The following is a 23970-nucleotide window of genomic DNA, read 5'->3' on the forward strand; positions in this document are numbered from 1 at the left end:
AGGGTTTTGCCTCGTGAGGCTTTGATTTGATTGAAAATTCTGATCAGTGCATGCACGCTCAAGGCAGAACAACACAAGCAGTCACAGTACACACTCACACTTTCAGTCCATCAGTCCAGCAAGTTTTGTTCCAGTTGATCCCAGTGAAAATTTTCTTCTCTGCTGTTGGTATTTTCCTAAAATCACACCATGTGTTTGTACATTAACACAGACGAGCACGCAGCAAATAGATATATGTTTGAAACTGACAAGAGAAAGACAAAAATCAGCCCATTCATCGTTGAGCTAAAGAAATATTTATGTGCCATCAGTCACACAGCTAGAGTTTTCAAGACTTCTGTGCTTATTTAGGTGGCAACATGCAGAAAACTCTAAATGGTCATTGTTGAGACACATTAGCAGGTATCTGTATATCAAAGTGGTCACACCGTCTCACACTTTCTATAATGACCCATTGGCAGTTGTAGGCCTCCACCCTAACCTGCTACCTTAAGGGCCTGTCTGTCCTCCCCCGACACATTCAACATGCGTCCTGGCTCATTTGCACCTGTGAAAAAAACCCTCAAACAAAAACACTCCCAGGCTTTGCCATGAGCCAGCCCCTTCCTCTAATTTCTCAGCCCCTCTCCCTCTCAGTCAGATGGTCATGTTGTGCTTAGTCAGAAAAGAGACAAACAGTTAGTGGTCTTACATTTGGCTGCCTCAATGGAGATAGTCCTGCATCCACGATCACCAACTTTGGCTTGGATACGCTCACTTGGTAAGCTCTAGATTATTAAAACAACTCATTCTTATGCATGTGATTGGAATTTGAGCTTTAAGTAGCGTGGGATGGTGTTGGCATGGGCAGGTCAGCAGAGCAAGGATGTGTTGGTCTGAGAGAAGGGTTTTATGTGTTAAAACAACAGAATAGATGAAGTTGACAGCATTGTTTCTTTCATTTGGTGGGGACTGAGCCTAGTCAGGTGTGTATGTTGTGTCTTCCTGGCTTTGACAGAAGATGTAGAAACTTTTAGTGACACACTTCTTTTGCAGCACACCAGTATTTTTGTGTTTTTTATTGTGCACATATTGTGTTGAGCTGGACAGCATCGTGTTCAGTGTTTCCCTCCAACTGGTCCCAGTATCCCTCCCCCTCTGAGTTGTGTGGTCTGCTGACTGTGTAATGTCTCAGATAAGTGTCATGTTGATGGTGTGAGGTCTGACACCTTTGTACAAAACACCTCCTTCCCCTTCCTCTACTCCTGCAAATGTAAACACACCTTTTTTGAGAACGACAGTCATGATGAACTGTTTTCTCTTTGAATGATTTCAGAATGCAACTAATCATATCTGACATAAAAGATGAATGATGTTTTGTGTTATTTATGGTAAAAGTTCCTTCATTTCTTTGTTGTTTGTGCACTTTTAGTCATGAAAATTTCTGAACCTGTTCTGTTTGTGTCTTCACAGCGGTGTCTAACCTGGATGAGGAGAGCAAGTGGACAGTTCACTACACAGCTCCGTGGCATCAGCAGGAGAATGTCTTTTTACCAGGCAGTAGGCCGCCCTGTGTAGAAGACCTTCACCGCCAGGCCAAAGTCAACCTCAAGACCGCCCTGCGAGGTAAAGACTATTTGAATTTGAGTGTTAACACGGTCTCAGACAAAATCAGGGATACATACTTATGATAGGAATCCTTAATTAACACACCAGTGTTTGAAAAACCTGCTCATTTCAGTCATGTAGAAAAAAAGCAAACACCTCTTTACCAAAACAGAAGCCAAATTCCAAAACCCATCCTGACCCATCCTCCCTTGGATGTTGTCACATCCATGTGAGGTTCCCAGAATGTTGTGTTTGTCTACTACACTGTAAAATTGTCCAAACTTGTAATCTGTGTTTAACCAACAACATGGCAGTGTGAGATCCTTTCTACTTCCTGTGTGTCCAGTCCGAACAGGGAAAGGCCCTGTTGTCAAACAAACACAGGGAGTCAACTCACACAGAATGACTTGACTCCGTGTGTTTGTTTAAGATACTTTCCCAGAGCAGGAAGTCAGAACACCAGTAAATGCAGATTCTGGTCTTATCAGGTGATTCATGGGAAAGGTGTGTTGTCCACCTTTTTCACTGATAACAGACACGCATCAGAAAACACTTACTTAGGTGTGTATTTGGCCGTCATGGTCATTTACGTGCCAGACCGGTCTTGCTTGCCAGCAGATAAAACAGACCACAGCAGGAGAGATAATGTGGGGAGTGGCAATCGTAACCTGATGCTTAACAGTGAGTCACCTGCTCTGATAGTCTGTCACACACACAGAGTGCAGGTTTACTGTACCTTTCCTATTGTTTGAATCCTGCAGTGTTGCTGTTGCGTACTACATCCTGCAATATTGATGTAGCTAGGCACACAAACACCACCTGGGAGGTGGGATTAAGTCAACCCCCCTTCATCCTGTCACCCTGTCAACAACCACCCCACACCAGGGGTCCTAATGAAAGACAACAGGTGTCCAGTGTGAGCACCTGTGCTGTCTATTTGAGCCTTGATGTTTTTTACCTCTTAAAGGGCCAGTTCACTTCAAAATAAAATATTCACATTTTTCCTGTGGCCTACTTCTGTCACAGCAATCTCTTTCTTACTTAGTGGAACTAGATGGATAAACCATGCAGATTTCAGGTGTAGTATGGTGGGAAATAGTTCTTCTTACAAGTAATCAGTCAAAATACATTTTTCCTAATTGATTGGGTTATGACTTTCGGAAAGAGAAAAATATGAAGAATGAGTGAGTTTTGGGGTGAATCGTGCATTTTTTCATTGACTCCTGTAACTATGGGATAATGGAGGGTACACAACTAACTTCCAGTGAGACATATATGGTATGTAGTACTTTCATATTTATGATTCATATCATTGTCTCCAAGCACATTGATAACACTGTTTATGTGCTGATTAAACTTCCACACCTTAAATGAATTATAGACAGATTTCTTGTACATCATTCCAGTTAACCCTTTGACTGCAGGAATCAGCAGTGAGCACATGTAGTGAGTCACACTACCCAGTGCTACTACAATAAGCATGGCAAAGGTACACGAGTCTGAAGCAGATCAATCTGCTGCTGATCAGATGGATTTTTCAAACCCTCACGTGCGCTTCAGTCCATGTTTTACAGGCGGGTCCATGAGCCAACAAGTCGAAATACATGATGGGAGTTACATAACACTGGTTATTTTCAAAAAATATGGCAAGGATTGTGCATTAGCTTAATCAATTCTGTGGATGATAACAAGGGAAATATTGTTCTAGAGTCTAGACTGAAAATAGCTGCTACTGTAAAACATATCAGCTATACAGTTAGTGTCCCTGATTTGTTCTGCTTCTCTTCTCTCACGTCACTTACTGCTCCTCTCCCTTCAGCTCTGCCTGGCAACAAGCAGCACTCAGCTCATCAGAGCGTTTTTTATTTTATCAACCGTGCACCACCAATCATCCTAACCGGTCCCCTTCCCCGTCATCATCCTCATTATCATCACCATGCTCTCTAAATCCCATCTTTCCACAACCACATCAGCTTGTTGCTACAGTATCTACGTGTATGCCAGCCCCATCAGGTCCAATTAACTGACAGTATTATACATGCATCAGTGTGTATCTCTGTAGAGATGAGTTGTAATTAGCAGTGGAAATAAACGGCACATGAAAGGGATGAAGAGCAGCATCTATGCACTGCCAGGCAGATATGGTGTATGATTCACCAAGAGAGGTTTGAATGGCATGAAAAGGTAGCCAGGAGGTTTCACATTTGAATTAAGCAGGATTACACATAAAATAATCAGCAATATGCCATCAATTCAGGGCTAAGTGTGTAAATGAACACACATAAAAGTGAGCATGGTTTTTCAGGTTTTAGGTTGAGGATGTGTTAGAAGTGCTACATGGTTATAATTGGTTATTGAAAGACTAAACAAAGGACATACTAGTTGATATTTTCAAAGAGGGATGATTTGGGCCCTGAGAGAAAAAAAAGGTTGTAAAAGAGAGAGAGGGAGACGGTTCTACCATCTGTGTGTGACAGACTGAAACTGATACCCCCTCCTCTGGTTACACACATACACACATGAGAATTTCTCTTTTCATCACACGTTGGCATACATACACATCCTCATCTCAGCAGGTGGTGACGGGACGAAGTGTGAGCAGCTCCTGGCAGTGTCCAACAGGGATCACACTCTCACATGACTGGAATACGCACAGCCAATGATGTGTTTTTTACTATGCACACACACACACACACATAGTAATACACAGCTGTGTGTTCACCACATAAATATTTCACAGGTTCTTCTTGCTGTAATGTTATTGGCTGTAAATGTGTGTAATAACTGTTTGTACAAATGATCCCATGTTTGGATTATAATGAAAAAGATCTAGCTCCTGTATATGTGAATCAAGGTCGTGTGTTAGACCACTTTAAACTGCCAACCACAAAAGTCCTGCATCCCAGCAACTCTATTTTATATGAACTGTTGTGCGAAGAACTGCTTTTTCTTAAAAAACAATTCACATAAAAACAAATCTCCAGACCCCCCATGTTTGAGGATCTGGACTCATTCTGAATTTCATTCCTGACACTTGTTTGTATCTTTTGTCTCCAGAATGTGACAAGTTGAGGAAAGATGGTTTCCGGAGCTCCCAGTACTACTCTCAGGGTCCCACATTTTCTGACCCCCTTCAGTCCACCAGCAGCCTGCAGGACGATAAGGATGATGAAATTGACAAGAAGGTAAGCATACAAAATACACTTATATATACTAATACCATTAATAGAACATAAAGTTATCAGGGTCTCTGTTTTTAAATGCAGATTCAGCAGTGGCACCTCAGTGAATGATGACATTGTGTTAGTCTGCCCTCTTGTGGATGGAAATGCAAATAGCACATTTCACATGAATTGTGGTCCCTTTTTTGCTCCACCTCAACTTATATATTTTTTCTGGCTTCTTTTCTGAAAGATGCTAGTTAAAAAAAAATATATATAATTTTGGTTAATTAAACCAGATCTTATAGAAAGCTAATGGATGGAGAGAGAAAAAAACTAAACAAAATTAAATGGGCACACACATTTGGATTTTCTTCATCTGGCAGAACATTATCTTGAAGTGTAAATGGTCTGACAGACCAGATATGCTGACTCCTTCCTTCTTCTTGTCCTCTCGTTTTATTTCTTCCACACATTGTTTAATATGAGGGGTCCTGAGAAGGTCACAGGCCCTTTCACTATTATTACCAGGGCCTCCTTTGTCCCCCTGGAGTACCTCGATGCCAAGCATTTTTTTCATGCCTGCTTCGAACTTTGACCTTCATAGCATACTGTTGTTATTTGGCATACTCATTGCGATTCCCCCTCGTCTCTGCCTTCCTCACCCCTCGCTTGTCCCGCTCCTCTCATCCCTTCCCGTCACTTCCTGTTGTCCTGAGCCTAACTTTGCCTGACAGCAGCTTCAAAAGGGAGAAACAGGGCTCCTGGTTGAGCAACAGAAAATAACAAACTATTGTTGGGATTTTTTCCTTTACCGTCCCCCTCCACTATTGCCGCCCCTCATATTTACTCATCCATGCGCGCATTGTTTGCATGAAAGCATGAATCTCATCCTTCTGGCCAGTCGGATGTTTGGATCTGACAGGACAAACAGTTGTGGAGGACATACGTATTTTGCTTTTTTGCCAATTCTGGACCTCTTTGTTCTACAAATTCACACAAGTTATTTTTCCTCAAAGTGTGGCGAAGTCCCAGTGATGCAGAATTTGTGAGTGTTTTTAGTGTATAAATGATTATTTGCATTCAATGTGCCTCAGATTGAAACAAATGACACTTTAACATTTAAAATTGCTTCAGAAGCTGCAGTAAAACATTTCTCTCAGTTGCAGTAAAATCGACTTCACGATGGAGAGCTCTTTGTGTGTCAACACAGTTTAACGCATGAGTGATTCTCTCTCTGCACCGTTGCTTTTATCCTGCCATCTCCTGACTGCACTGTTTGCCCTGATATAAGTGTGTGCGTGTGTGTGACTGTTTCCATTTAGATGTGATTGATTGTGAAAGATGTTTACGGTGCCATAAGCTTCTAAAGGTCACAGCCCTGTAATATAATGCCAATATACCATCTGCCAGTTATGGTTTTTGGACGTTTATGTTGTGTTATATTCTATATCCTCACTCACCTTTACCTCTGTTGACATGTTTCTTTCTTTTGCTTTAAATTAATCTCACATCATGCTTCCTCACTTAATGTTTCATGTGCCATTAACCCTTCCTCCTTCAACTCATCCAGTCCACAGCTTCGTCAGTGGAGGACAACAAATCCGAGCTCTCCATGAGGTCCCAGACGACGCAGGGGGGAGGCAAAGTTGGCGAGATGTCAGATGTTGATGGACAGGTGGTATGGAACAAGGCCACACCCCTCCCTACGCCGGAGGAGAAGATGAGGCTGGCAGCTCAGGCTGTGCCCACAGACATAGTCCCCATCAACGTCACAGGTATGTCAAAATGATCATTCATTAGCAAGTACCTAATTAGTGTTAGTCTTTAAGAACAAATGTCCCAGTCCTGTAGTTCCATTCTGTAGTGTTGCACAAGGAGTGTAGTGTGGCCTCATCATGCCTTGTGTTGATCAGTTAGTCTTAAAGGAAAATACTGACATTTTTGGATAAGTGTGAACTTTGAATGTGTGTTAAATATTAAGATATGTTAGACATGTTAAGCCGAGCATAGAAGGCACAAACATGCTATTTTATATATTTATTCCCTCCCCCAACTCACCGCAATCCAGCAAAATAAAAGTAAAACGTCAGATTTTTCCTTTAATCAGCTCTCTGTGGCTGATGTGGAAGTAATCAATTACTGTATCCAGTCATCCACAGAGAGTGTAAAAAGCTGTCAGTCATGGATCTCTGGGTCTTTTTGCTGCATCTTCTTTCCCTCCCATCATGCCTCCTGGAGGCTGACCTTCACCTTCCTTTATGCATGTGTGAGCGAGCGCTTGTGTGTAAAAATTGTTTGACAGCTTATGCAGGGATCAAGGCTTTTCACTGACTTTATGTCACATCACTTGACGTTTGACAGATGAACACTCGTACACAGCAAAACGTGTCGATGCAATTCCCTTGTTAACGCGCAACATTTTTCAGCCCCACACACATACATGTCAGTCTGCCATTTCCGAGCTCGTGAGAAGAAAAGGTTCAGCATCAACATCTTGATTGTTGTTGTCAGGGCCAATAAACCAGCAACCTCTCCATCCATTAGACACTAATGAGTGCCTAATATGGTCCCACACTGCACAAATCAGTGTTAACTTCCTCTGCTGTCACTTCAGATTACAGAGGAAGAGAGGGTAAAGCACAGACACAGAAGACGGATCAGGGACTTTTCTGTCACTTTAAAGGAGGATGAGAGAGACACTATCTGCGCTCATATCAGGTTCAATTTCCCTGATGCCTGCAGGCTGTCATCAGCTAGCAGAAGGAAGAGCAGTTCATAGAGAGATATCACTCCTTCAGGGAAACTGGACGGAAAGGGATATGGAGAAGCATTAAAAAGACTTTGTCTTTGCATGTGTGAGGGAGCGAGTGTGCATCTGTTTCAAGCATGTGTGTTTCTATGATAAGAGCATGCACCTTACATCTCACATGTTTACACTCATATTCAAAGGGATTAACATTTAACCATCAGCCAAACATTTTAGGGGTTCTGTGACAGACACTACTTCAATAACTGTTTCTTTAAGCCTGTCAACCTAAAAAAAAGAGAAGATAAATGCTGATATATATCAACTTTACCCACTTTGGCTGGTGGATGGAAAAGTTTAAAGGTTCAGTTCATTCAAATCACATGAAACATTTTCTCACAGTAGCATAACGAAGGAGGCGTCTGTTGGTTCACAGTCACCTATATATACCTACACTGTATAAAAGAGCATGTGCATGAAGCAGTAACACTATTTGTTCTTCCTACCTTGGGCTAAAAACTTTTTAATCAGCTGCTTATAGCAATAAAATTAACAAGACATGCAAACATTTGCATATATTTATTTATATTTGTCACAATTTAGATATTTGCGAGAAAATTCTGTTTCATTTTTTATTACAATTTTACAGTATTATCCCAACCTTGTGTTGTAATTATTTTTTGATGACATATTTTACATTTGTTTTACTTTATTCGAACCAACAGCAGCCTCACATTACAGGTTTCCATAGTGCTTGCAATTGCATCTCAATCTGATATAAACTAGGTAGTAAATATTTGTATCCTGCTTGTAAATAGTGCTAATGCTAAAGAAGATTTAGTGGCGTCTAGTGGTGATGATGTAAATTACAACCAACTGAATACTCCTTCAGAGCGTACAGTAGCTGAAACTATAAAATGAAAAAGTGACAAAACGTGGCAGAGTCCGTGGAATAGGGTCCCTTTACTTTAGACTGGAATAGCTCATGCCAAGAAAACAAAAAAAGGAACTTTTCCTAGTTGTAGGTGATTATATGCCAATGAAAACATAATAAGGGATGTTACAAACAAACCAAAAACAAAACTACGGTATATGCAGTAGAGGGAGGTGAGAAAATGTTTCTTTGTAACTTGGTTGAACTGACCCTAACAATTCTTTGCTTGTTGATGCTGCATGTTAAAACCTTCTGCATGTCATTAAGTTTGTTTCCTCCAACTAACCAAGTGCTGTTTGCCTGTGTGTCTGCCTGCCTTGCTCTCGCCCTCCCGGCCACCAGGGGCAGTGTTTGACCGCCAGGCAAGCATCCGGCGCTCCCTCGTTAACACTGACACTGTGTCCCGCCGGCCCAAGAAGGTCAAACGCAGAAAGACTATATCAGGGCTGCCTGACAACTTCAACCTGGAGCTAGGTATGGATTTCTGTGGGGCCACACACTACTCTCTACTGTCCACAGACCAACACTCTGGACATCATACGTGCCTACAGGTTTTCTCAATTATAACACTGAGTATCTCGGTCATATTGAGGGGCACAGAGTCATGCAAATTCACAGTGGTAGATCAAGGCCCTGCAGCTAATCGGCTTTTCATGGTTTCACTTCTACATGTCATGTGTCCACATTTGCTCTCCTTCATCCTGTTTCCTAAAGGGAGTGAGCTAGGAAGTCATTTTGTGGTTTTAATGGATTTTTCTTACATAATTTGCTTATTGGAAAATTCTATCACGTAGTAGAGGTTCTATGCAGGTTCTGAAATTCTCAAATACTTCCTGCAACCTCTGAAAGTGTTTGAGCCTTAATCTAAAGGCCATACTGATAATCCTATCTATGTGTGTCTCTCCAACATGTCCCGATCATGGACATATAACCGGCTCTTTTGGCTCCTGAACATGCAAACTATCATGACAGATTTGAAGGTTCAGAGGCCATCCACTGTTGCTGAGCTGGGTGTTAAGTGAACACTAAGCCCTCTAAGCTGACACTGTGCTCCGGTGACAGCAGCACCGCATGGCTAATGTTTATTTACACATCACTGAACTGCATCTGAGGAGAATGTCATTTCTGTCTGTGATACGATTACCAAGGCTGATAGGGAAAGAGCATGTCTGGTTAGTGTCCAGCTGACGACAGCCTGTGAATGTCACGATTACTGGACTGGGGTAATTGTCCCAGTGCTTCATCCCTCCCCTCCCTCCCTCTGCTTGCACACTGGAGCTGCCTGCGAAGTAGACCTGCAGCTTAATCTATTGCAGCAGCAGCAGCCAAGCTGTCAGTCCGGCTTTTAGCAAAGGAGGAAAAGAGTGCATGTGTGGTTTAGAGATGGCAAGAAAGGGAGAGTTGAAAGGACGCAGGAGTGTATGTTTGTTTTGGAGCATCAACAGGAGAGTCGCCACAGATGGGAGACACACTAGACGTCCTTTCTCATTTTACAACTCATTCTTCAGAGTGTTTGTTTGCTAGCTGGTATGTTAAGCATGTGTGTCCTTGTATTTGTGTATGTGCATCTGTGTATCTGCGTGTGTCCATGTATATGTGTTTTGGCTGCCTCATGCTTCCCCCCCAGGAGGCTAATTTGCTTTTCTGTCATACTGATTAAGAGGGGAGGCATAGTAGGAAGTCTCTTCTCCCCTCTGTCTCAGCTCATATCCTTTCTTCCTTAATGAAGGAGAACAGAAGTTATTAACGCATGAAACAGGGTTACACCAAATCAAATTAATTAGCTTCCCTGTGACCGCAGTTTATCTGACAGTGAAACCAGAGCAGAAGTTATTGAGTAAAAGATGCTCAGTCATATTTTATCTTTCTCTCTTTAACAGCAGCGAAAGGACGCGGTGGAGAGCTCCGGCCGCATTCTATGTTTATCCCTGGACAGTATTCCACTTTGGGCCGAGTCGGGAGCATCAACTCAACCCTCCGACATTCAGAGACCAGAGATTCAAGTTGCCAGACAGAAGAAGTGAAGGTCGTACCCCCGTCCATGAGAAGAATTCGGGCTCAGAGAGGACAGGGGATTGCTGCTCAAATGGCTGGAATTTCAGCTTCCACCTCAACAGGAAGTATATCCATCTCCAGCAGTGACAGCTCCGGGATCATGATGCTGCAACATCAGTTTAACAGAGACCCTTCCCGTTTTCACAGCCTGCCCCGGCAGGGGGCCAGGGTTTCCCTCAGTGCTGATCCCATCTACAGCAGCACGCCCATCAAGTCAGAGGAACAACCACAGAGGCAGATTGGAAAGCTCCAGGTTGACAATACTGTGGTACACATGAGAAACATCCCAAGGACAGGCACGCTGCCTAGGCCTAAGTCTCAGGAGGTGAGGGGGACACAGTCCAGCGAGTGGGGTGGTGGTCCAGCATGCGCAGTCTCCCCTCATGCTGCCTATTCCACCTCATTCATCCCTAATGCCACCCTGTCTAGTTCCTCAGAGGTCATCACCCTCAACGCCTCTGGGCAGCTCCCCCACTCACCAGTGGCAGCTTACCCCACAGCTAGACCTCTCTCCCAGGCTTCCTCCACTAACAATGACTCTCTGACCTCCAGTCCAGCAGCCTTTACCCACAGCTCTACCTGCCCAGCCTTGGCCACTTCTACCCCTAATCACGCAGTGCGGGGTAATGGCCTGATCCTGAACGCTCCTGGTAGTGAGTCAGGTCACTCAGACAGCAGTGTCCACAGCCACAGCACCCTGGCCCCCACTCCACCATCTGGTATGCCAGAGGAACAGTGGATCTATGACACACCAGAGAATGTGGTGGTTCCACACCGCACCCTGACCTCCAGCTGCTCCACTCCTATCAACCAGCTGTACAGCAGCCTGGACCTCTCCTCCAGAACCACCACTGACTCCAGCTCCCTGTACTCGCAGGACAACGATGGATATTACACCTCTATGCACATGGACTCAGGTCTGCGCTCACGCAATCACGGCAGTGGGCATGGAGCAGCAGCTGGACGTGCCACAAGACACAGCATGTATGAGTGCCGTGAGATGGCTAATCAGGAGGACTCTGGAAGCCTGTACAGTGACCGCTCTCTGTCCCGCAGCATCTCCCTTCGCAAGTCCAAGAAACCTCCTCTGCCCCCAGCTCGTACAGATTCTCTCAGACGCAAACCTGACTCAAAGAAGCCCCTTGGAGGTGTTAGTGGTGGTGCTAATGAGCCAAATGGCAGCAGGCTCAATGAATCTTTAATAGCCAGTCTGCAGCAGAGCCTACAGATGGGGCTAAGAGGAGGGAAAGGAAAGGGAGCTTCGCCATCTTCACCCTCTCATAGTCCGAGCAGTGACTATGATGATCCCTGGGTGCTGCGGCCACGCAGTCAAAGCAGCATCAGTGCAGGTAGTTCTGCAGCGTCACTGGCAGCTAACACAAATGGAGGCGGTGTGTCTAATGTGTACTCGTTATGCCATGTGACACCCACCCAGAGTGAAACCAGCAGCTTGCGCTCTGACTACGCAGACTCCTGGGGCTACTACATGGACTTCCCTCGTAACTCCGGTGACCAGAGGGCACAGACCCCTCCTGCCCACACTTCAGACAACATGTCAGCTGGGATTCACCCAGGAGTCTTACAGAAAGGAGGAGAGATTCACAGCAAGGCCTCTGGGGCTCCAGACCAGGAGGGAGGAGTGTCGGTGAAGTCTAAACCCTCCACCTCTTCACCGGACAGAGTGCACAGACTAACCTCCCCATCTAGCGGCTACTCCAGCCAGTCCAACACCCCCACAGCTGGAACCCCTGTGCCCGCCTTTGTCAGGTCCATGTCTCCCTCAGGCAGCCGACCGAAGCCCAAAGTGCCAGAAAGGAAGTCATCTCTCCTCTCCTCAGTTTCCATCTCGTCCTCCTCTACCTCCCTTTCCTCCAACACTTCAGACTCACTTAAGAGTTTTGGTCCTCCTCCACCACCACCTCCACCACTACCACTCTCCTCCTCAGCTCCCAACACCCCTCTAAGCCCACCTCCACCCTTTCCTCCCCCTTTGCCACCAAGTTCCAACACAGCTACCCCCTCTCATGCACCAGCACCCCCTTTACCAACAACACCTCAGGGTACTTCTTTAAGCCCAATCCCTGCTTGCTCCACCTCCCCAGAATTCCCCCCTCCTCCATCCCCTGAAATGATGATCCACTCAAGTTCATCCTTCAATGGGAGTTTCAGTCGTCCTCCTTTTCCTCCCCCTCCCGTCCCCTTCATGGGGCCCCCTCCACCTCCTCCACTGCCTGCTTTTGTCCCAGCTTCCTCCTCCCCATCTGCTAGGAAAGCAGCAAAGGATGCTCCTAAACCACCTCTTTCAAACAGCCCTACAAACTCACCTAAGCCCCTGATCACCCCATTTGCACTGCAGAGTGTTCAGCTGCGTTCGGTCAAGCGGCCTGAGAAGGAGATCAATGGCAAATCGGACCACATCAAAGCTCAGGAAACAGGGATGGACCTCCTCCAAGGTCTAAAGCCTGTGACCCTGTTGAACAGTTCTCCAGAAGAGGATTTACGTCATTCCTCACCATCGCCTGTGTCACAGCTCTTGGAAGAGCTGTCTTTAGACTGCAGCATCACAGATATCACACCAGATAGTGCTGTGATAAATGGAAAAGCAGAGGACCAGAGTTACTTTTATTTAAACGGAAAAGAAAAAGAGAACAGGCTGACATCGTTCAGTCCCCCGCAGAGTTGCGAAAGCTCCCCCGTCACACAGAAGCCTCTGGCAGTCTCCAAGAAACCCAAACTTTCCTTCCTCTCACCATATAGCCCCCAACCAATCAACGAACAGGTGGCATCTCAGCACGAGGGTACATTCAGCCTGTCCCGAACAGAAGACCAAGTAGATGCCCCTCAAAGACAAACAGACGAGGAGAAGAAGCAACAGGAGGAAGAGGAGGGTACTTCAGAGAGCTCAGAGCCATTAGCAGAGAGCAGTGAAGCATCCACAGAATACCAGGATGAGTCTACTACTTCTATTGGTCAGGAGACAAGTCCTGATGATGGACTTTGTACCAATGGACAGGCTCATGAAGAGGAGGAAGAGGAGGGAGATGGGACAAGCAGCACGACAGGGTCCATCAGCTCCAAGGAGGACGACACAGGTGAGAATTTATTCTGTTTTTTTTCCCACCACATAAACAGACTAATTTCAAACACTGTCAGTCAAACCCAGTAATCCTGTATGGCTAATAGTGATGTCGTTGCCCGTTGGCTGTGTGGCAAGCTTCACAGGCAGCTGTGAAAATTGTTTTGCCCTCCAAAGCAAAGCGCCAAACTTGAACCATTTAAAGGTTTAAAAAGTGTGAAAGCAGAGCGGGCTTATCACCAGCACAGCAGCGCTGCAGTCTTGCAAAATCGTCCCCTCTTCTACGCATCCTTTTATATTTTATATGCAGAGCTCTCCTGTGGCTACTGTCCCTTCTCTGTTTCCCGCATTGCTCCTTTTCTCTGCCCCCCCCCCCCCCCCCAACCACCACCACCACACACACAGACCTCAGTCTGCACTGTCTCCACTATTCATCCGTCTGTCCAATATCCATTCCTCTCATCCCCGCTCTCCCCTACTCCTCTCCTATCATGCTCCCCCTCTCCTCCATCCCTTCTTCTTCTGCTCTCTTGTTGAAGTGGGGTGGGGGGGTGGGGGGGGGGCAGGCAGTGTCCCTGGGGAGATGTGTTTTGTGGGTGGAGGGAGGGGGAGGGGCTCCATCGTATCCAGGAGGGGAGGGGAAGAGATCTGGTGAGGGGATGGAGGGGAGGATGGAGAGAGCGTAAAGTGAGACTGCTTATAGCTGCTCAGGCAGTCAGAGCTGAGACGTGAGCATGGAGGTTGAGATGAGGAAGGAGGAGAAAAGAGGCTAACCTGGTGTAGAAGAAGGACATCTTAAGAATGTAAGACGACAGTTGGGCAGCTCCTTCATAGGCAGCCAGGTTAAGCCAGGATGGATGCGTGAGCATAAACTGTGTGTTTTTTCCTACTTTCTCTCGTAACTGGATGTAACTTTCTGTCTCAGGTGAGGTTTTCGAATCCAGCACGGCGGAATCATCTCCGGCCCCGTCGGCCAACGGGGCATCCGAGGAGAAGATGGTCACCCCGACTCCCACACGGGCCCGGACTACTGAGGACCTCTTCGCCGTCATACACAGGTACTGAAATGCGCTTCTTTGTTTTTAACCTTACTCCTTTGTCTAGTAATACAACTTCTGATGTATATATTTTTCTTTACTCATACCTTCCTCCTCTCTGTTAAAACCTCTTCCTCTGTATAAACCGCATGTCACCCTGAACTCTGAGCCCCTTCCCCCTCCCTCTATCACCCATCTCCCTCCTCCTCTGTCATAACTTCACCCAGCGCTGTCCCATATGGAAGCGCACACAGCTGATCTCTCTTTCTGTTTCAGTGCAGCACACAGAGGGACGAGTCAGGAAGCAACATGAGCCATTAGTCAGATGTATTTTGTTGAGGCGTCTATGTTCGTGTAGTCACATTATCTTTGCTCATTCTCAGCGGGAGAAAAATAGCTGCTGTTGCTTCATACATTATTTAACTACTCAACACCCTGTGGTCCTAATCTAGGTTAGAGGCCACCGGAGAGAGCGTTTCTGCTCTGCCGTCTCTGACATATATTGCGTACGAGCTTTGAAGGAGAGCATAAATTTCTCATGCAGCCCCGCCAGTTTGTTTTTTTTTTCACGGTCACGTGTGGCAGCAGTGGAGAGTTCCCCTCAGCATCTCAGGATTTTCATTTTCTGCCTCAGACAGATTGTGGATGTATTTATGTCACATGTATAAATCACTGTGCTGTTTAATTAGACACGGAGATTGTGTAAAAACCACAAAGTGTTGTTTTGTTTACCATGCTTCCTCCTCCTCCTCATCCTCCTCCTCCATCACACCTCAGCAGTATGGAACGTGTAGGATCTTTTTACAGATTTGAGGAGTGTTGGATTCCTGGTGGTGCTGTTCAAGAAGACAAATCTGCACCCACAAAAAGGAAAGAATTGATGGGTGCAGATTTAAAAAAAATGATGTAGTTGTGCAACAGCCCACTTCTTCTACTTCTGTATTTCTTGGAAAACAGACTGATAAAAACAGCGGTAGCGTAAAATAGAGTATTGTGTGTGTAGATCCACCAAACTACAACATATCGATCACATGCTGTGTGCGATTTGTAATGCTGTTGCTGTGTGTGTTTATGAAGTCGTCATGCTTGACTGGATTCAGGTGTGTGCACGTGTGAATGTGTGTGAGGGAAGTCTTATGTAATGCTAATGGGGCGATGTGACAAAGGGAAGACACAAGGAAGAGGTTGAATTTAGGGCATGTTTTTGCTATTTCACTCCTCTCTTCTATGTTGACCTTCAAGCTGTGTGTTTCTCACAGGTTATTTTATGGCATTTCTTTCTGTAAATCTCATATGAGGATTAAGGATTGTGTCCTTCAGGATCACTTTGCTTCTTATCACAGAATCGGTAGTTTCCAGCCTTTTAATCATCCTCCTGCTCTCTTTCCCCTTTCCAGAGGGGGCATGCAGTGGGTGGGTACAACCTTTCTAGAGAGGTGCGAAGTGGCAAGTAGCTCTCCTACCCTTTAATTAAAGAGCCTTGTTTCCAGCAGCACTGTGATGCTACCTTGGGATTAACAGCAGTAATCCCGCAGCATATCGCACATTAATAAGGCTGCTTCCCCGCTCGCCCTGTATTCTGCCAGTTGTTGCAGCTTTCCTGCTCCACTCTAGTTATCGACGGTGTAGGCTGAGTGGTGCAGGCGGATACCCCCTGCTGAGAGGAGGCTGGTTCACACTGTGTGTGATTAAAACGGCTTCAGGCGCTTTTACCAGTTTGTTTTTGATTAATTTCATTGTGGCCTTTCCTGCAGAGTTGCAGCCTGTGCAGCTTCTTTAACTAAAATGTGTAACCCTTGCCTTTTTTTTAAAGCAACAACGTCACTCGGTGCTCCTAATTGTCTGACTTATTTAAGATCTGTGCTGTGATGCACGATCGCTGGGGGGAGTGCTGACATATGGCAAAATTGGGACAAAGACTGGAGGTGGAGGAGTTTAAAATGTAATCTTTTCTTAAGCTCTAACAAATGAGGATGGGTTTCTTGCCCACATGTATGAAGACTAAGTCTATTTTTTTATTATTTCCTGACAAAAATGATCCTATATGTTGCATTTCCTCTCATGCTTTACTTACACAATCTGCATTTTCTCCAAATATGGAATAAAAATTGTTTCCATCTTTCAGGTCGAAGCGCAAGGTCCTGGGTCGTAGGGAGTCTGACGAAGACAAGTCCAGGGGGACTGAGGGCAACCTGCAGTCTCCACCTGTCACCCCGACAAGCATGTCTCCAGGGACGGTGTCATCGCTGCCCCGTCAGACAGGCTCCATCCAACGCAACCTCCGCAAGTCCTCCACCAGCAGTGACACCTTCAAGGCCCTTCTCCTCAAGAAGGGAAGCCGCTCTGAGACCAGTTTCAGGATGTCTGCTGCAGAGATGCTCCGCTCCACTGACCCACGCTTCCACCGGACTCACTCCGAATCAGCGTTAGATTCCCCTCTGGCTTCGCCCTCCTCGCCAACGACGCCACACAGCCCCTCCACCTCCCCAGGCCGCGGTAAAAGGGCAATGGATGAGTGGAGCCGCTACGACGCTCTAGGGCTCTCCTCTCCAACTTCATCGCCCTTTTCAATGAGCGGGTCAAAGTATGGACGCTCTCGCACACCACCCTCCGCAGCCAGCAGCAAGTACAACGCACGCAGTCGAATCCTGAGCAGCCCAATGACTGTAATCTGCGAGCGTGAGGGGGAGCTGGCTGAGAGCGAGTATGGAGATACAGCAGAAAGTCTCCCTGTGCTCAAAGACTCTAATGGCACTTTATCAGAAGAAAGCAGAAGTTAAAAAAGCAGGAGGCGCCCCTTTCTCTCCTTTGTTTGGTGATTCACGTTTTTGTTAAAAGAATAATGTGTTCTTTTACGCCTGGTGTTCTTAGTTTGTTTTCCATTTGTGTTGCGGTTTTTTTTATTTCACCCCGCAGGAGCCCTTTAGTTTCTTGAAAGGACAAAGTTAAGATGGCAGACTTAAGCTGAACTGAAGGACTAGACAAGTCGCTAACTGTCCGCTTTACTGCTGTGGTGCTTCGTAGGTAGGTAGCTAGCTGGAGAGAGTGGAATGTAGAAGGTGTGCAGGACGCTCGCCTTGTAAATCTAAGATTCTGCTTTTGGCTCGGGGGAAGTGTTTGACAGCACCACGGTTTGTAAACAGCATGGGTGCGACCACAGTACAATGTTTTTTTTTTTCGCTTTCTGCTCTTAAGTCAGTGGTTTAGTTTGCAGAGGTGGTGTTTCATTCAGTGGTCCATGGGAAGTGCAGAGGGCTTCAGTGCTGCCACCTAATGATCGGAACAGAGTGGACAGTAATATTGGCTTGGCCAAAACATCATTCACTCATAGAATCTCATTTAACTAAATTTTAGTCTGTAGGTTTTGCACAGGTCCTACTGTTTGTCTGTGACTTTTAATGTTTTCAAGTCCATGAATTGTGTTTGGTATGAACCTTTGAACGTAAAGCCAAGAAGTGAGAGGTTTTATTGTCCGTGGACATGTGGGGTTACCAAAGAGGGCTGACGTGAACACAATCTGAGTCTGACTGCTTGTCTAACACCACACGCATAGCTGTGTTAAGTTTGCAGAGACACTCTCCTAGACCTTTTTAGGGCTTAAATGACTTCTAAAATGCTGTTTCTTTCTGCTAAGTTGATCCTTTTGCAGTTTTATATGGATGTAAATACATAGAGAGAGGTGTTTTAAGTAACATTTGACTTATTTTCAGACTTTGTACATTTTTAGAGCCCTGTGTTTGCTGAAAGGGAGTGGTTTCCTTTTTGTAGATTATTTATTTTCACATAGCAGGGCGTCGATATTGATGAAATGATCAACCAGGGAGTGAGGAGAGAAAAAGGGCAAAGAAATAATAAAAAAAGGCTACATTTACCAGAGGCTTCAAACAAATGCAATAAAGTCCATAGTTATGCTTAAACCTTCTACTGCCCGTAATTTTTGTAAATCCCATGCTGGTGCTCACAGCTGAGTAAATGTGGTCTCTGTAGAGTCATAAACTGAGGTGACAGGCGTGAGGCTTCATAACACCCGGCAGTTTAATCACCTGTGACCAAAGTGTGCCCCCCCCCCCCCCCCCCCCCCCCCCCCCAGCTCCCGCTCGGCCACGATTGAGCACATGGGGCCCAGGAAACGTCTCAATCCCAGAGACTTTGTGAGGACAGAAGTGGTGAAGTAGTGGGAGTGGAGCTGAAATGCTCTTGTGTATGTCTGTCTAATAAAAAAACAAGGTGATATTTAAAGAGCGTGATGAGGTGTAATTTCTGTGTGTGTGTGTTTGTGTGTGATTCACGGCCATCTGCCAGCCTGACACCCCCAAATTCACAGCCTCATTAGCGTCGTCGCCATGGCACCCACACTCGTCCGTCATCTGGAGGACTCCAGAGGCCGCCGTTTAGCCCTTCTTCCCTCCTGCAGGGTCATCACTTATGTCTCTTTCTGGACATCCCATTACGAAACACACTGAGTTACAGGCTCTCGCTATTTAACAGACCCCCCCTGCTTCCAACCTGACTGCAGCTTGACATCTTCTGACTGTACATTACAACCTCTCAATCCCGCTCCAGTCAGGCGTTCCCATGGGAACACAAACCACCTCTTAGTAGAAGTCCCTCCACCTCTGATTCAGCAGTCACCTGCCCTCCACAAACAACAGCGTCCATCTGGCTGTCAGACACCAAATCAATACAAACTCCTCCCAGCAATAATCACACTATTGACACTTCACTGCTTTCCCCTGTCCTCCTACATATAAGACCCCTCTGCACAGTGCTCGAACATGGCAAATAAAACAACAGTATTGAGCTGCAGAGACAACAGGAACATGTCAGCTGAAGTGCCTGTTTTATCTTTAAAAACTCAAGAATTTAAGTACGTTGACAAACTTGACAAAAAGACACCATCTCTCATTATCCACCCGCTTAGGCTCCATTAACCCCCCCCCCCCCCCCCACCTCTGCCTATTTCATTAACTAGGAGGTGAGCAGAGTCAGGGTCTGCCAAGACGGTGACAGCTGGAGCCACCACACTGAGTCATGAAACCTGTGTGATACTTCAGGAGGGATCATCCATTTTCATTTACAGGCTATGGCTGCCTCACCCTGCCTTAAATCAAGTATATAAAGATGGCGCAACTAGATGATAGGCCATCTGTTTAGAAGCCCCAAAAATTAATGGAACACAACCTAGAAAATGATCTAATAAGTTGCCAACACATATGCAAAAGAGACGACCACTTGCACACACCAGCTGATACAGCCGCAGTTCTGACAGTCAAGATTCTTCAGTTTGGCTCTAATGGGAAGAAAATTCAAATAATCTCCAGCAAATTACTTTGTGAAGTAACATCAACTCAAGCCTCCATCCAGCTGGAGTGTTTATAAAAACAAAAAAACAATGTATTAAAACCTCATGTTTCCTCTCTGCATCAGTGCTTCACCTCACAGATCAGTCTGGACAGCACACAAAGATGTGTGTGCGTCTGTCTGTGTGTGTGTGTGCAGAGGATAAAAAAAGACGTAACTTCTGCTGAGTGTCTGAACATGATATTGGGAACAATCGTGCCACAAATAAAATGAATGAATCAGCAGACATGAAACTGACGGAGAGGGCGAGCGAGGAGGAGGCAGAGTGGACGGTGATGAGGGTTTTAAAGGGTCACGTCTGTCGGCACGTGGAGGACAATATGAACATAAAACTTCAGTCACTACAGATCAGATAAACAACTTGCAGTGAAGTTTAGTGTAATTCAAGATGTGTATCATTTAATATAGATGAGACACTGGGAATGTAGGTAATAAATGATCAGAATAATCAATCATCTGAGGATGAGTTCTATTTATTTTTAATGAGATAATAAATGTTTAGAGGTTAGTAATATTTTCCATGATTCACATTACATGCACTGTTTCCTTTATCAAGCTGGATTTGTTACATTATGATTTACACAGAAAACATATTAACAAGGCTTAGTGATTATCTTAGTTCTTATGCACTGCAGATACTTGACACCCACAAGTTCCACACAGTCATTAATTCATCATTTGTTGCGGAGGAACATGATGGATGATGAGACTTCAGTGATGCGACTGGTCCAGATTTCCTGTGACTCAGTCGGTCCATCATAATGCCAGTAAGTGACGTGTCTGATCAGATAAAGACTGCAGCAGAGTCACCTTCACTGCACAAGCGCAGACTACAACAGGAAACACCTGCTGTCAAGACTTTGCTGCTGACCTCCAAAGTTAAATGTACACGTGCATTCAAAGCTGCTGCATTGACCCTGGATTTTTCAAGAAGTCATGAAGAAGAAGTGAGCATAGATGGACAAGAAAGGGGCAAATCATTCTCACAGTTTATCACCTATTGTACGTTAAAATCTAACCCATAATTAACTAATGAAACACCATGCTGTACTAAAGAAGACTTTAAACTACCCTGTGAGGCCATAAGCTTGGGTCACATCATCAAAGACTTCCGTCGCCCACTCTTTATCAGCTCATGATGTCCTCTGGACAGATCAGGGATTTAAATGCACATGTAGCATGATTGTAGTCACTTTCATGACTAACACGAGTAATAAAATGTTTTTAAATCTTTTTTGTTTTTTTTGCAGAATAACCTAAGAGTGACTGGATGAACAGCAGTGAGAGGTGTGCACAGACAAAATTATATCATTTCAAGTCATTCATTAATAAAAAAAATTAAGGCACTTGTTTTTTCTCTTAAGATGAAGAAAGAGAAAATTGTTCTGACTTTTTGGCTCCACCTGCTGGAATTACTGCGTGTTGCTCTGTCATCCATTGCTCTGTACTTCATAGCAAATGTACTGACAATTATCCACTAAAAGGATGTGCTGTAGAGGAGCGAGTGACTGAGTGTAGAACATAAAGTTAAGTTATGCTTCTCATACAAATGGTTGAAATTTAGTCCAGTTCTGCAGTTTGAAACATGAGCTAACAGACTAGCTAAGCAGGTAATGTTGAATAAACATTGTTGTCAAGCTGCCCGGCAACAGTTTCCATAGTGATTTTAAAAGCCTAGTGATCATGTGACAGTGTAGTGCAGAGTCTAATTCAGTAACTTTGGACCTAGTGAAAGCAGTAAAATACAGTCTTGTCAAACTGTGGAATTTAATAAATGATTATATTTCAATATTAATCCTATTGGTTCAGTATTTTTACAGGTAGCTGGATAGTTTGTGACCTTTGACCTTTCTACTGCTCCATCTCCTTCTTGAGAATCCAGACCTCGTTCCTGCGGTTGGTCAGTTTGAAGGGGCTGTCGTACCCGACAGCATAGAATGGATTCTCCACAAATTCCACACCGTCCCTCTTCAGGCTTTCCAGAAGCTTCAGGAGCTCTTCACGCTTCATTTTTTCATTGGAGAAACCCCCATACGTCCTGAAAAAAAAAACAAAAAAAAACGTTCAGAGCATTGAGATCAGCAGCTCTGTGTCAGAGATTTAGTCTTTTTGAGGTCTCACCTGACGTACGCCGTGAACTCCTTCCTGTGCTCTACAAACACCTGCGGGTCGCTGGGCTCCGGCGGAGTCTCCTGATGCTCCTCTGGGATGTAGAAGGACACGGTGAACTGGGATTCACATGCGGGGCCGGCTCCTGGGTCCACGCGGCACGTTACAGGGGCCGTCATGTCCACTTTGACCTCTGTGGAAGCAGCAGCAAATTCAGAAGGAGCGCACAGGCAGCAGGAATACTAACAGCAGCATTTCTGTTAGAGAAATAAAAGCGCTGATGGTTTTTGGCCTGATCTGTAATCGGCTCGTGTAAAATGTGCAAATATCTTGTAAACAATCAGCCAGCTGTCAGCTGCAGGGTCAGAACTTCCATGCACAATGATACCCGAACAGATGGTCAGCATACAACCACAATGTGCTGCAGATGAGGAGGATTAGACGGTGTGTTTATAGATCACGCTCTCCATACACTGCTGAGCTCAGTAGTCAACAGCACAAACTGTAGATATTCCCATAAATAATGCTGCTAAAAACTGCTGAGTAAGACAAAGGCTGTGCTGCTGTGGCAAACTGCTGAGTAGGAAAAAAAGTGCATTTATTCATTTACTCTGCTGGAACTTACAGTCTCTGTAAGCTGCCACACCGAACACTTCTGTCAATTATACAACTTTATGTCAAAATTTAAAAAAACAAAAACAAAATATCTCATAAACAAAAATTCATGTCTTGTCACTTTAAAAGAGCCTTTTAAACTGAAAGAACACTCACTGTTTTGATTGTTGCCTTGAATGTAGTTGAAGAGCCTGCGGAAGCCGGTGTTCATAGCTGCATCCCACTGCATCCCGCTCAGGGTGGTGCTCACCCACCTTGTAGCATGATAAGTGCGGATCTCATAGTCATCTCCCTGTAGAACACAAACACACACAAAACATGTAACATATCTCCATTTTTCTTAATGCATCAGTCAGTCTAAAATTTATATCTACTAAATTAGCTTTTGATGACGTAAAATACTGCGTTGAATGAAGTCAAAAAAACTGTAAAATCTCAATTTTCCAGGTCAGCCTATGGTCAGTGAACGTGTCACGTCACTGCTGTGTTATAAAAGTTATGGACTATTAAACTGTGGTTTTAAACTGTCAACTCATCCTTTTGACTCCTAGTAAAAGCTTTTAGTCCCATGACAGGGCCACAGGGTGAGCGTTCACCATCAGGACAAAGGTCTTAAATCCTTTTTTTACGAGACATCATAGAAACATTTACCTTTTTCTCCTCTGCAGTGAATTTTGGATTCTGCAGTCCGGTTGAGAACAGAACTTGTCCCACAGCTTTCAGCATGACTGATGAACACCTGGTCAAAACTTCCGCCTCTGAACAGAACAGAACAGAACAAATCACCAAACTTAAATAATGTTGTACACAGCTAGTTACATCACCGCATCTTCGCTTGTACAACGACATCTTCGTCTACGTTTAAACGTCAATGTTTTCACATTTCATTGGTTTCATTGTTTTGTAAAAACAAATGCAACATTTAATGTTGTACAATTTATAACTAAATATGTATTAAATAGGTATAATTACCTGTAATTTATTGCGCTTGGTCCCTGCTGCCACTCAAGAGTTGGGTGCGTTTGTTTTCGTAATGTTACTTCCTGTTACATAAAGCTAGATTCTGATTGGCTGAGAGCGTGAGACTTCAAAATAAAAGCCTCCACGGTCAATATTGCACACATTTGAGTAAATATAAATATATACCCGTATAAAGCTTAACTTTAACCTCCATATCAAACAGTCTGAGTGTGCCCGGATAAAACAGAGCTAACACTGTAACTATACAAAAAAGAAGTACTTTTTTTAAATCAGTTTTTTACTGTCAATGGCAACAACCTGACCTT

The 23970-nt window shown here is 44.8% G+C and overlaps 2 protein-coding genes across 11 annotated transcripts in view; one reads left to right on the forward strand and one right to left on the reverse strand.

Moving 5' to 3' along the window:
• The window catches only part of nhsl1b (NHS-like 1b), an 83172-nt gene extending 64334 nt beyond the window's left edge, over window positions 1–18838 (forward strand). For 5 of the 10 annotated variants that reach the window (XM_028396990.1, XM_028396987.1, XM_028396992.1 and 2 more), the window contains 8 exons: window positions 1453–1605; window positions 4645–4772; window positions 6322–6526; window positions 8774–8905; window positions 10312–13578; window positions 14488–14620; window positions 15997–16035; window positions 16725–18838. In XM_028396990.1, coding sequence (XP_028252791.1) covers window positions 1453–1605; window positions 4645–4772; window positions 6322–6526; window positions 8774–8905; window positions 10312–13578; window positions 14488–14620; window positions 15997–16035; window positions 16725–17379 — 4712 coding nt within the window. In that variant the 3' untranslated portion in view covers window positions 17380–18838. The remainder of the gene's footprint in view (window positions 1–1452; window positions 1606–4644; window positions 4773–6321; window positions 6527–8773; window positions 8906–10311; window positions 13579–14487; window positions 14621–15996; window positions 16036–16724) is intronic. The other 5 variants (XM_028396991.1, XM_028396988.1, XM_028396997.1 and 2 more) reach the window with 2 other exon arrangements.
• A 1579-nt stretch (window positions 18839–20417) lies between these two features.
• hebp2 (heme binding protein 2) lies at window positions 20418–23734 on the reverse strand. The gene is made up of 5 exons (XM_028398195.1): window positions 23657–23734; window positions 23336–23442; window positions 22841–22976; window positions 22082–22262; window positions 20418–21998 (listed from the first exon to the last, which is right to left on the reverse strand). Exons 2-5 carry the CDS (start codon window positions 23408–23410, stop codon window positions 21812–21814), a joined length of 579 nt encoding a protein of 192 aa, XP_028253996.1. The 5' UTR covers window positions 23411–23442; window positions 23657–23734; the 3' UTR covers window positions 20418–21811.
• Window positions 23735–23970: the final 236 nt, after the last annotated feature.

The sequence above is a fragment of the Parambassis ranga genome, chromosome 24 (assembly GCF_900634625.1).
Source record: "Parambassis ranga chromosome 24, fParRan2.1, whole genome shotgun sequence".
Taxonomy (NCBI): domain Eukaryota; kingdom Metazoa; phylum Chordata; class Actinopteri; family Ambassidae; genus Parambassis; species Parambassis ranga.

What these genes read in the sequence shown, in the direction of transcription:
- hebp2 (XM_028398195.1), bottom strand. Translation starts at nt 23,410, where the DNA reads ATGCTGAAAGCTGTGGGACAAGTTCTGTTCTCAACCGGACTGCAGAAT. An exon ending in TCACTGCAGAGGAGAAAAAG is followed by an intron (nt 22,977 to 23,335) that starts GTAAATGTTTCT and finishes TGTGTTCTACAG; the next exon opens with GGAGATGACTATGAGATCCG. An exon ending in TCAAGGCAACAATCAAAACA is followed by an intron (nt 22,263 to 22,840) that starts GTGAGTGTTCTT and finishes CTGCTTCCACAG; the next exon opens with AGGTCAAAGTGGACATGACG.